At 36.0% G+C, this 13122-nt stretch overlaps 1 protein-coding gene across 1 annotated transcript in view; it reads right to left on the bottom strand.

Moving 5' to 3' along the window:
• The window catches only part of MACC1 (MET transcriptional regulator MACC1), an 86468-nt gene that overhangs the window by 22426 nt on the left and 50920 nt on the right, over positions 1-13122 (bottom strand). Inside the window, exons 2-4 of the mRNA XM_020868928.2 lie at positions 6725-6847; positions 3211-5255; positions 115-303 (exon numbers count right to left, since the gene is read on the bottom strand). Coding sequence (XP_020724587.1) covers positions 115-303; positions 3211-5255; positions 6725-6839 — 2349 coding nt within the window. The 5' untranslated portion in view covers positions 6840-6847. The remainder of the gene's footprint in view (positions 1-114; positions 304-3210; positions 5256-6724; positions 6848-13122) is intronic.

Genomic DNA, 13122 nt, shown 5'->3' with positions numbered 1-13122 from the left:
GAGTGGATCCTTTAGGACACTCCCTCAATCAGTTAGTATATGCAGTGGACTCTTGACTGCATTTGATTTACTTTATCTGCAGTGTTTTACTACTTAGATGAACAGAAAGCTTACCTCTGCAGCCACATCTCCGGATTTTCCTTGGTGAGGAATTTCATACACCTCCATCTGTCGCTTTGTGAGTCGCACTAACTTTTCAGCTAGTTCCCTCCAGCCTTTCCCAAGCTTGATGGCTGAAGTCAGAATAGCAGCCTCCTGGACAAGATGCACTACTAACCCTTGGCAATCCATCTTCAGCAGAGCCTGCAGCAACAACTGCATGTCATAATGTAAAGCAACTAATTTGAACTTTTATCTAGAAATTAAATTTGTTATTACATATTCTGGAAACTGGCATCCTTTTATTCACCACACATATATTTGAATTTTCTAAAATTCAAAGAGTTGATTTACTTTTAAGCAAATCCAACAAGCAAAGTACAGAGGATACAAACTAGACCAGAATTAAGGGGAGTTTTAGGGCTAACTCAGTAACTAATTATAGGTCCTTAAATAAACCACTTAACTAATATGTCTCTTAATATCCTTAATTACCAAAGGAGGAAGTTGAATTAGCCACTTCCAAAGATACCCTGAGGTTTTAGCAGTTAATAATTTATTAACCCATGATTATTCATTACACAAACAGTAATTACTTTCCTTCCAGAGGACTGGCTATAGGATTTCTAGAGTAAGCACACAGCTGTTGGTAAATAATATTTAATTTTTTAATCAAAATATGATTTAAAACTCCCCAGAATTATGTGTATTGCATAAAAATGAGAAACTTAGACAACCTTGAACAAAGCTATTGCTATTAATAACTTAAAAAATTAGCTCTCTCCCTTTACCATCAATGTAGTTAATGCTAAATTTAAATCACAAGGTATCAAATATAAAACACTTGGGTTTCAACAGTGCAAAAAAGAAAACCTTCAGACTCTTTTTTCTTCCTTAATTAACCATCTGAGCTTTGTCAGTCACCATGCATTTTTCAAACAGGTCTACAAGTTTCTCTTTTGTCTTGAATATATTTTTAAAGTACAAGATGAGATTTATCTATATTTCTTTTCTGTTCAAATAAAAATGTTCAGTAGTCCCTCATCATTTAATGGCACTTAAAAGCTTTATCTATCATTATGAAACAATAAATAAAAATGAATGACTGAGTGAAGCAACTATTAAAGTCCAAAGAATGTTCATTCTTATGGATGTATTAGGACAACTACCCATGGTCTCTATACATGAACTATATTTATCTACAAATTTATGGAGAGGAGTTGTGACCTCAGGGAGAAGCAGTGCTGAGACAGCAGGCCCCTGAGGGCGCTTTTAGCAAACTGTGGAGTGGGTTTAGCTTACCAGTTCCTTGTTTTAAGGAAAATAAATTTGCACTTAAAGTTATAAAACCTAAGTTTAAAATCCAACTCCACAAAGAATAGGAATTTTGATAAATCACAAAATGTCTCTATTTAATGACTTTTAAAGTGGATATGATAGTAATACTACCCCATCTAACCCCCTATAATAATTATGAAAATTGAATTAGATGCTGAAGTGCTTAGAGTATCAAATTCCAAACTATATAAAGACAGTCTTAATGTCTAGAGATGATTAAGGAGATTGTAACTCACAATCTTTATAAGTTCATTTCCAGCTACTCCAAGCTAGAATCCCAAGTATACAACCCAAGAAAAAGGTACACAATTGAAGAGTATCTGTGTGTGTGTGTTAGTCACTCAGTCATGCCTGACTTTTTGCAACCCCATGAAATATAGCCCACCAGACTCCTCTGTCCATGGAATTCTCCAGGCAAGAATACTGGAGTGGGTTGCCATTCCCTTCTCCAGGGGATCTTCCTGACTCAGGGATTGAACCCAGATCTCCCACACTGTGGGCAGATTCTTTACCATTTGAGCTACCCAGGAAGCCCATAAGCCCATATGTATATATATATATATATATATATACTATATCATGTTAGCTATTGTTAACATCACAAACTCCTTGCCAAAAATTTTTTCTCCCATTTAGTACTTTGATTAAAACTTGACTCCTCTACATGAATCTGCCTCATCTTACATGAACCACTCATCTCTTATAGGGCACCAGTTTTGCACAGTTATAATGATATTTACTACACACCAACACACATACTTAAATATCTTTATATACATATATACATTGTTAAAAAATTTGTTTCAGGGAAAGTAGTAGTTTTATGTGTGGCTTTGGAACCAAAAAGATTTCAAATCCTATCTCTGATACTAACCAACTGGCAGATCTTGGGCAAGTTGCCCAACCTCCCAAGACTCACTTTCCTCTATTTGAAGATGGAGATACTAACTAGACTTATCCTGTACTGTGGTTAAAATGGCCAAATGAGAGAGTATGTATAGAGTGCTGGGCACAGTGCCAAATATATAGAGATCCTTAGGAAAGTTGTATATATCATTATTGTTATTTACACAGTCACATTTTAGCCATTTTTAGAAATATGCTCTTGATTTTTTTTTTTACTTTTATAAATTACTGAATGTCCAAATTTAAGACAAAACAGTTCTTCATGTTTTTTATAGTTCTCTGCTGAGCCTTACACTGGGGTGAATGCTTTGTTGAAAAAAAAACATGATTCTTAGAGTCCTATTCAAACATAAAGATTAAGAAGAGAATTAGCAATATCCCTTTTGGACTGTGATGCACTGCATACAGAAGAGAAATGCTAAATTGCTAAAGCTAAGGACATCGGTAATACATCTAAAAAACACTAAAAAGTGAATCTATAGCAATGCCCAAGTTAAGCAGTTTTGTTTCAGTTTTGTCTTATTTACTTTCATGTAATTGGAGCTCCTCTGATATTTTAAGAGCTATCTAAATATTTGAGAGAGGAAAAAAGGGGATCTCTTAATTGTTATGTTTTAGCACAAACAGAATCTTTAATCTTCCATTAAAGGATGATCCTTGGGGGCCTAGTTTCTGGGAAAATCACAATTGAATGTCAAATCTAAGAAACTAGTTATATGATCTTGTACGCAAAGCTCTGAAGTGACTTCAATTTATTTGAGACTGCTGAGAGATTTTTAAACTACTCTCATATGTTTACTTATAAATATTGCCAAGTTAATAGAGTTCTCTATGGTAAGTAAATTCCTGTGATCAAGCAATACTTACCACAGTAAGTTCATAAAGAAACTTCCTGGTATTTCTATCTGCATGGCAATCTTCCTTTAACTTCTTTACAACATAAGCGACTTTTTCTGATTCTTTGTCTGCTTGTAGTTGATCAAAGTCTTCCAGTGCCAGATGTGAATAGCCTAGAACATAAGCTAATACTTTCCAATCATACACTTTTTCTGACACCAAGGTCAAGACAACTGAGTAGATGTAAGTCAGTTTTTTAAGAGGCAGGGTAATTTGTTCAAGAAGATTCCAGGTTGTGAAGACATTATCTGACATAGACATTACTTGTTCCTTTGCAATCACCCTGATATTTTTGCAATGTAAAAGTCCAATCTTACCTCTCAGGACTCCCACATACCATTCTTTCACTTTGGACTGTCCAATGGCTTTTACTTTGACTTCTCCAAGAAGAGCTACTGTGTCCCCTTTGAAATATTCAAGTAAGTATTCAATCTTATTTTGTCTTATCACTGTCTTCTGGGTTATTCCATAACTGGTAAAGTTCAATTTTTTGTCTTGAAATGTAGGATATTTAACATGCACTGTTGGTAGTAAAGGAGAAGATTTGATTTCCTTCTTTTTCTGCAAATCACTTGGCAGATTTGACAGCCTTTTTAGGTTTGGAGCCGGATCAGGTGAAGTTATAAAGAACTGTGTAACTGGACTACCACTGTGAGACTCCACCTGAACACAGAAAACAAACAAGTGCATTTCTCTGGAGCCAGCTAAAGAGAAGAAAAATTGCTCATGAACTACTTGACCTGATTGCAAGTGCTTTTGCTTAACTTCTTTCCGTTTTCTTTCTGCTTTTACTTCAAAATCAGGATCACAAGATAAGACAGATATACTTAAATCTTGCGGCTTTTCAAGTAAGAAGGAATGCTTCCCCCAGAGCTGAAATACCACTGGAGGTGTGGTGGGGTTCCCACCTTTTTTAATATCAGAGATAGTAAGCTTTCTTGGCAAATAACTATGTCCACAAACTGTGAAAACAGCAGTGAAACTAGGGTGGATATATTTGGGTCCATAAATTCCAACTGAAATGGTTTTGTGGATATAATCCCAGATGGTGGCAGCTGGTGATTGAGTGCCTTTAGTTTGTGCGGCAACCACTAGATACATCACTTGACTCAAGTCTACTAGCTTGACTTGGATGGTGTCTTTATAAATGTAGCAGTTGTTTAATACCTTGAAAGGGCCTTCTTTATCCAGACTGTGTAAACACACTATTTCTGCCATGAATTGGCTGAAAGGATCCTTTTTCACTTCAGCCCCAATTTTCATCTCCAGCAAAATGGCTTCCATTGTGTTAAGGTTACCTAACGTGATTTCCAACAGTGGGCTTATGGTGCATGAAAGATCATGGTTAAGCTTTTGTGGAGGATCTAGAAAAGCCCTGAGAGACACCTCTTGGAATTCCCCCACAGCTACATGGCCTTGGGGCACATGAACAGTGATATCTGATTCAGGTAATTGTACTGACCCTCCCTGGTGGTTTAATTTGCAAACTACTGTAGTCTCTGCAACTTGTGTTTGGGCCCATCCAGGACTCCGAGTAATTGTACTCAAATCCAGGCAGGAACGGGCAAGGTGGCGCTGACTTAACCAAGCCATTTTATAAGCCTCTCGATCGTTTCGAAGCCATTCTAAGTCTTGTTCTAAGATCTGGTCAGAGTTATGTATATTCTGATGGGCATGTGCAGTGTCATCCAAAATGTCCAAAAGTTCTGAAACACTTTTAGATCTTCCACATTTCCTTGAAGAAGACTGCCTAAGCAAGTGATGCACATCAAGTTCATCACCAGACGAATCAAAAGAGTTTCCAGTTTCTATTTCTCTAAAAAAAAGAAAAGGATCTTCCTTCAAGATAGAAATATTATCTCTCTTCTGGTTATTTCTTAGCTGAGTTATATCATCCAAAAATGGGTTAGATGCAGACAGTTCATTCCAGAATGGATTTGTAGCATTGGAAGCATTATTGTCATGAAGTGTGAAATCCTCTGGCCAATCAAGAGGCAAACCAGGATCTGGACATTCTTGTTGTTTAAACCAAAATAAAGCAAAACAAAGATGAAATGGCATTCTGAGATACAACCAAGATTAATTTTTATTATAGCTTAAAAATTGAAGAATTTTTATTTGTCTTTGATCTCCAGTCTAAGTACTACAAAATTAATGTTAAGTTTAGTCAAATTTCCATGTTGAGAGGAAAGAGAAATTGTTCGACCAGGTTATTTTAACTCTTTGTAACATTATTTTATCTTAAGACACAATGATTTATAAACAAAAACATTTAGAAATTTCAATAGTAATCAGTTAACATATATTTGTGACAATTACTGAGACTACATACATTTATGTCTTGTTTAATATGTCATTTTCATAATGAGTACCTGTGAATTAACAGAATAGTCTATTATCCAGCTTTTTCTAAATATACAGTGGTTGGTCTCATTACATCTAGATTATTTATTTAACATTTTCTTTCCTGATAACATTCAATATGTGAAAAATATCAAATATATCTATAAACAGCTAAAATGTTAAAAAAAATAACAAACTAGACATGCATGGATTCCTTAGAATATTTTCTGAAAATTTCATATTGATAAATTTTAATAGGTTGATTTTTTTTCATGAAAAGTGAACACTTCATGAAAATAAGCACTGAAAAAATAGACCACCATTAGATTTACTACTTGAAGGAATTCATTGAGCTTTTTAAAGTTTAAAATGGCAAAGAACAGGCTTATTGCCACCACAAAAGGGAAATACACTGTTACTTTGGAAAGTTGGCATTTTAAGAATCAGCAACACATTCAAATACTTCTGTATCAACTACAATGAATTTCTATATATCTCAAAAAATACCAACTATTTATGTTTAGAGCAAATTATATTTGATCACTTTTTCAATAAATATTGATAATGAATCTGTGGACTTTGTAAAATTGTGGCTGCTTTAGAGAAAATGAAAGCTAACATAGAAAAACAAATTCAAGTAAGCTTTCAGATGTTTTTGTTTGTTAAATATAGAACTATATATTGATTGAAATTAGTTTTAAGTGTCATATATTAAAAATGTTAAGATATATTTTGAAAAACAATTGCTGCATTTCTTTTATTTTTACACTTTTCTTCAAATCCAGGACCTTTAAACTCTCTTAAAACCTACATTTCCTCTGAGAATCTATTCAATTCTTTTATACTGGATTTATTGGCCCACTACAACCTACAGATATCTCTTTGACCACAAAATTCACTGTATTTACTGTGTATACTGCTCATTAAATAAAGAACTTTGTGTCCTTGTAATACTTATTATTACCTGTTTTATTTTATTTTGATTATTTTATTTTTCTCATCTTTTTAATGATAGTGTAAGTATTTCAATGATAAAGTTGTGATTTTACAATTCTCTTGTTTGTAACACTTTTCAGAAGTAGTCCCCCAATAATTAGTCGTGATGGATAAAAAAAATGTCAATAATTATAAATTGCTGTACCTGTAATATCACAATTTCTTGAGGATTTTTGGGCTTCCATGTCAAACAGATTTCCTTCAGACCTACTTCGTGAAATTCCTCCTGACCAAAGATGGGCTTTTTCACTGGTTAACATTATTCCACCTACAAAGTAAACAATATATATGCTATATATATGTACATATATTTCTTACAAGATAATATAAACAGGTTGGCATAGAAACCAAACTCAAAGAAATCCACAGATTTAAATAGAAAACTACCTATAAAAATACTCTGCATAGATCCTCTACTTCTGGTGTGATGCTTGACTAGATATCCTGATGTAGATATCAATACTCCACTGAAAAACACTCAGATTCTGGATTAATAGCAACAAACAAACCTAGAAATGCATTAAGGATACTATACTATAAAAAATGTAATAATGAAAAACCCAAGGATAACAAAAAGAATAGTACTTTGACACTCCACTAAATAGGCATTTCTTGTTTGATGATTGAAAAACTAAAAAAATCATTAAACTGGATATTCTTTCCAAATCCTCCTATAAATTCAATGCAGTTCAAGAAAAATCACATATTAGGTACATGATTGTTTGTAATTTAGGCTGTTTTGAAAATTATGAAGAAAAGCAAAGGGCTATTCAAGACAATCCAGAAGGATATGATAGAAGTGATGTGTGATACCAGATATCATCATTTATTAGAAATAGGTGCTAAGTAAGACAATGTGGATTTGGAATAGAAATATACTAAGGACACACTAAGATCATGGCATCTGGTCCCATCACTTCATGGGAAATAGATGAGGAAACAGTGGAAACTGTCAGACTTTATTATTTTGGGGCTCCAAAATCACTGCAGATGGTGATTGCAGCCATGAAATTAAAAGATGCTTACTCCTTGGAAGGAAAGTTATGACCAACCTAGATAGCATATTAAAAAGCAGAGACATTACTTTGCCAACAAAGGTCCATCTAGTCAAGGCTATGGTTTTTCCAGTGGTCACGTATGGATGTGAGACTTGGACTGTGAAGAAAGCTGAGCACCGGAGAATTGATGCTTTTGAACTGTGGTGTTGGAGAAGACTCTTTAGAGTCCCTTGGACTGCAAGGAGATCCAACCAGTCCATCCTGAAGGAGATAAGTCCTGGGTGTTCATTGGAAGGACTGATGCTGAAGCTGAAACTCCAATCCTTTGGCCACCTCACGTGAACAGCTGACTCATTGGAAAAGACCCTGATGCTGGGAAGGATTGGGGACAGGAGGAGAAGGGGACGACAGAGGATGAGATGGCTGGATGGCATTACTGACTTGATGGACATGAGTTTGGATAAACTCTGGGAGTTGGTGATGGACAGGGAGGCCTGACATGCTGCGATTCATGGGGTTGCAAAGAGTCGGACACGACTGAGCGACTGAACTGAACTGAACTGAAGGACACACAATATCCCCAGAAATAGTATCACCCTCAAATGAAAACTTAATATTTAAATACAATAGAGATAGCCAGGCAGAGCAGTGTGGAAATAGATAATTCAATTAACAGTGATGGGACAATCGATGGTTCATGCTGAAAAAAATTACATTGATCATATTCAAAAATTTATTCTAAGAGATTTAAAGACTGAAAAGCAAAACTTTAAAAATAGAGTCTAAAGACTTATCTTGATGGTGTTCAGAAACAATATTTAAGCAAAGTACAAACACAAAATGCAAACTTTAAAAAAAAATGAGATATCCTATATATCAAAGGTCATTGTTCACAAAAAGTAAAAACACAAGCCAAAAACTTGGAGAAGATATTTTAATTTTATATGACTGAAGAAGAAAAAAGGATTGGATTCCAAGATATATTGAAGACTTCTACAAATCAGCAAAATAAGACAATGTTACAAAAAAACTGGGAAGACCCAGAGGGATTGGGTAGAGAGGGAGGTGGGAGGGGGGATCGGGATGGGAAATACATGTAAATCCATGGCTGATTCATGTCAATGTATGACAAAAACCACTACTGTAAAGTAATTAGCCTCCAACTAATAAAAAAAAAGAAAAAAATTAGAAACAATATCTGCATAAGCGTTTCTCACAAAAAGCAAAAATAATTGATCCCTAAATATATTAAGATTGAAGGCAGGAGGAGAGTTGTTCAGTTGCTAAGTTATGTCCCACTCTTTGCAAACAATGGAGTGTAGCACATCTGGCTTCCTTGTCCATCACCATCTCCTGGAGCTTGCTCAAACTTATGTTCGGTGAGTCAGTGCTGCCATCCAACCATCTCATCCTCTGTCATCCCCTTCTCCTCTTACCTTCAATCTTTTCTAGCATCAGGGTCTTTTCTAATGAGTCAGTTCTTCACATCAGGTAGCCAAAGTATTGGAGCTTCAACTTCAGCATCAGTCCTTCCAATGAATATTCTGAATTGACTTCCTTCAGGATTGACTGGTTTGGTCTCTTTGCTGTCCAAGCGACTCAGGAGTCTTGTCCAACACCACAGTTCAAAAGCATCAATTATTTGGCACACAGCTTTCTTCATGGTCCAACTCTCACATCCATACATGACTAATGGAAAAACCATAGCTTTGACTTAGATGGACCTTTGCTGGCAAAACAATGTCTCTGCTTTTTAATATGCTGTCTAGGTTGGTCTCAGCTTTTCTTCCAAGGAGCAAGTGTCTTTAATTTCATGACTTTGGCCACCATGCACAGTGATTTTGGAGCCCAAGAAAATAAAGTCTGTCAGTGTTTTCATTGTTTCACCATCTAATTTTCCATGAAGTGATGGGACAAGATGCCATGATCTTAGTTTTTTAAATACTGAGTTTTAAGCCAGCTTATTTACTGTCTCCTTTCACCATCATCAAGAGGCTCTTTAGTTCCTCTTTGCTTTCTGACATAATGATGGCGTCATTTGCATAGATGAGGTTATCGATATTTTCCCCAGCAATCTTGATTCCAGCTTGCAATTCATCCAGTCCAGCATTTTGCATGATGTACTCTGCATATAAGTTAAATGAGCAGAGTGACAATATACAGCCTTGACATACTTCTTTCCCATTTTGGAACCAGTCCGTTGTTCCATGTCCCATTCTAACTGTTGCTACTTTTTTTTTAATTTAGTTTTTATTGAAGGATAATTGCTTTACAGAATTTTGCTGTTTTCTGTGAAACCTCAACATGAATCAGCCATAGGTATACATATACCCCCCTTCTTTTTTAGCCTCCCTCTTATCTCCCTCCCCATCCCTCCCTCTAGGTCAACAGAGAGTCCCTGTTTGAGTTTCCTGAGCCCTATAGCAAATTCCTGATGGCTATCTATTTTACATATGGTAATGTAAGTTTCCAAGTTACTCATTCCATACATCTCATCCTCTCCTTCCCACTTCCCAAGTCCATAAGTCTATTCTCTATGTTGGTTTCTCCTTTGTTGCCCTGTAAATAAATCCTTCAGTACCATTTTTCTAGATTCCGTATATATGCATTAGAATATGATATTTCTCTTTCTGACTTACATCACTCTGTATAATAGGTTCTAGGTTCATCCACCTCATTAGAACAAATTCAAATGCATTCCTTTTTATGGCTGAGTAATATTCCATTGTGTATATGACCACAACTTCTTTAGCCATTCATCTATGGATGGACTTCAAGGTTCTAGCTATTGTAGATAATGCTGCAGTAAACAATAGGATACATGTGTCTTTTTCAATTTTGCTTTCCTCAGGGTGTATGCCTAAGAGTGGAATTGATGGGTCATATGGTGGTTTTATTGTTAGTTTTTAAAGGAATCTCTATACCATCCACCATAGTGGCTGTATCAATTTGCATTCTCACCAACAATGCAAGAGTGTTCCCCTTTCTCCATACCTTCTCCAGATTTATTGTTTTTAGACTTTTTGATCATGGTCATTCTAACTGGAGTGAGGTGATATCTCACTGTAATTTTGATTTGCATTTCTCTAACAATGAGCAATGTTGAGCATCTTTTCATTTGTTTGTTAGCCTTTTGTATGTGTGCTTTGGAGAAATGCCTGTTTGGGTCTTTTCCCCACTTTTTGATTGGGTTGTTTGTTTTTCTGGTATGAGTTTTATGAGCTGCTTGTATATTTTGGAAATTAATCCTTTGTTAGTTGTTTCATTTGCTATTATTTCCTCCCATTCTGAGGGTTGTCTTTTCACCTTGCTTATAGTTTCCTTTGCTGTCCAAAAGGTTTTAAAGTTTAATCAGTTCCCACTTGTTTACTTTTGTTTTTATTTCCATTACTCTAGGAAGTGGGTCATAGAGGATCTTGCTTTGATTTATGTCATCAAGTGTTCTGCCTATGTTTTCCTCTGAGAGTTTTATAGTTTTTGGTCTTACATTTAGGTCTTTAATCCATTCTGAGTTTATCTTTGTGTATGGTGTTAGGAAGTGTTCTAATTTCATTCTTTTACATGTAGCTGTTCAGTTTTCCCAGCACCATTTATTTAAGAGGCTGTCTTTGCCCCACTGTATATTCTTGATTCCTTTGTCAAAAATAAGGCACCCACAGGTGCATGGGTTTATTTCCTGGCTTTCCATCTTGTCCATTGGCCTATATTTCTGTTTTTTGCCAGTACCATACTGTCTTGATGACTGTAGCTTTGTAGTAAAATCTGCAGTCAGGAAGGCTGATACCTCCAGCTCCATTCTTCTTTCTGAAGACTGCTTTGGTGATTTGGGGCCTTTTGTATTTCCATCTGAATTGTGAACTTTTTTGATCTAGTTCTGTGAAAAATGCCAATGATAATTTGATAAGGAGCGCATTGAATCTGTAGATTGTGTTTGGTAGTATAGTCATTTTCACAATACTGATTCTTCCTACCCAGGGAAATGGAATATCTCTCCATCTGTTTATGTCATCTGTGATTTCTTTCATTAGTGACTTATACTTTTCTGTGTCCAGTTCTTTTGTCTCCTTAGGTAGGTTTATTCCTAGATATTTAATTCTTTTTGTTGCAATGGTGAATGGGATTGATTCCTTGATTTCTCTTTCTGATTTTTCATTGTTAGTATATAGAAATGCAAGTGATTTCTTATTGATTTTGTACCCTTCAACTTTGCTAAATTAATTGATTAGCTCTAGTAATTTTCTGATACTATCTTTAGGGTTTTCTATGTACAGTATCATATCATCTGCAAACAGAACTTTATTTCTTCTTTTCTGATCTGGATTCCTTTTATTTATTTTTCACCACTGTTTGCTGTAGCTAGGACTTCCAGAACTATGTTGAATAATAATGGCAAAAGTGGACACCCTAATCTTATTCCTGATCTTAAGGGGAATGCTTTCAGTTTTTCAACATTGAGAATAATGTTTTCTGTAGGCTTATCATATATGGTCTTTACTATGTTGAGGTAGGTTCCTTCTATGCCCATTTTTGAAGAGTTTTAATCACAAATGGGGAGAAGGCAATGGCACCCCACTCCAGTACTCTTGCCTGGAAAATTCCATGGATGGAGGAGCCTGGCGGGCTGTGGTCCATGGGGTCGCTAAGAGTTGGACACGACTGAGCGACTTCACTTTCACTTTTCACTTTCATGCATTGGAGGCGGAAATGGCAACCCACTCCAGTATTTTTGCCTGGAGAATCCCAGGGATGGGGCAGCCTGGTGGGCTGACGTCCATGGGGTCACACAGAGTTGGACATGACTGAAGTGACTTAGCAGCAATCATAAATGGGTGCTGAATTTTGTCAAAGGCTTTTCCTGCATCTATTGAGATGATCATATGGTTTTTACCTTCCAACTTGTTAATACAGTGTATCACATTTATTGATTTGCATATATTGAAGAATCCTTGCATTCCTGGAATAAACCCATCTTGATCATGGTGTACGAGCTTTCTGATGTGTTGATGAATTCTGTTTGCTAAAATTTTGTTGAGGATTTTTGCATCTATATTCATCAGTGATATTCACCTGTAGTTTTCTTTTTTGTGTGCTGCTTTTTTTTTTCCATTTATTTTTATTAGTTGGAGGCTAATTACTTTACAATATGTAGTGGTTTTTGTCATACATTGACATGAATCAGCCATGGATTTACATGTATTCCCCATCCCGATCCCCCCTCCCCCCTCCACCTGATTCCTCTGGGTCTTCCCAGTGCACCAGGCCCGAGCACTTGTCTCATGCATCCAGAGTGGGCTGGTGATCTGTTTCACCCTAGATAATATACATGTTTCGATGCTGTTCTCTCAAAACATCCCACACTCGCCTTCTCCCACAGAGTCCAAAATTCTGTTCTGTACAACTGTGTCTCTTTTTCTGTGTGTGTTGTTTTTGTCTGGTTTTGGTATTGAGGTGAGGCTGGACTCATAGAAACGGCTTGGAAGTGTTCCTTCCTCTGCAAGTTTTTGAAAGAGTTTTAGAAGGATAGGCATTAGCTCATCTCTAAATG

The sequence above is a fragment of the Odocoileus virginianus genome, chromosome 1 (assembly GCF_023699985.2).
Source record: "Odocoileus virginianus isolate 20LAN1187 ecotype Illinois chromosome 1, Ovbor_1.2, whole genome shotgun sequence".
NCBI classification, from domain to species: Eukaryota; Metazoa; Chordata; class Mammalia; order Artiodactyla; family Cervidae; genus Odocoileus; species Odocoileus virginianus.
The sequence above is the reverse complement of the archived record's forward strand: the minus strand, read 5'-3'. Positions and strand labels throughout refer to the sequence as shown.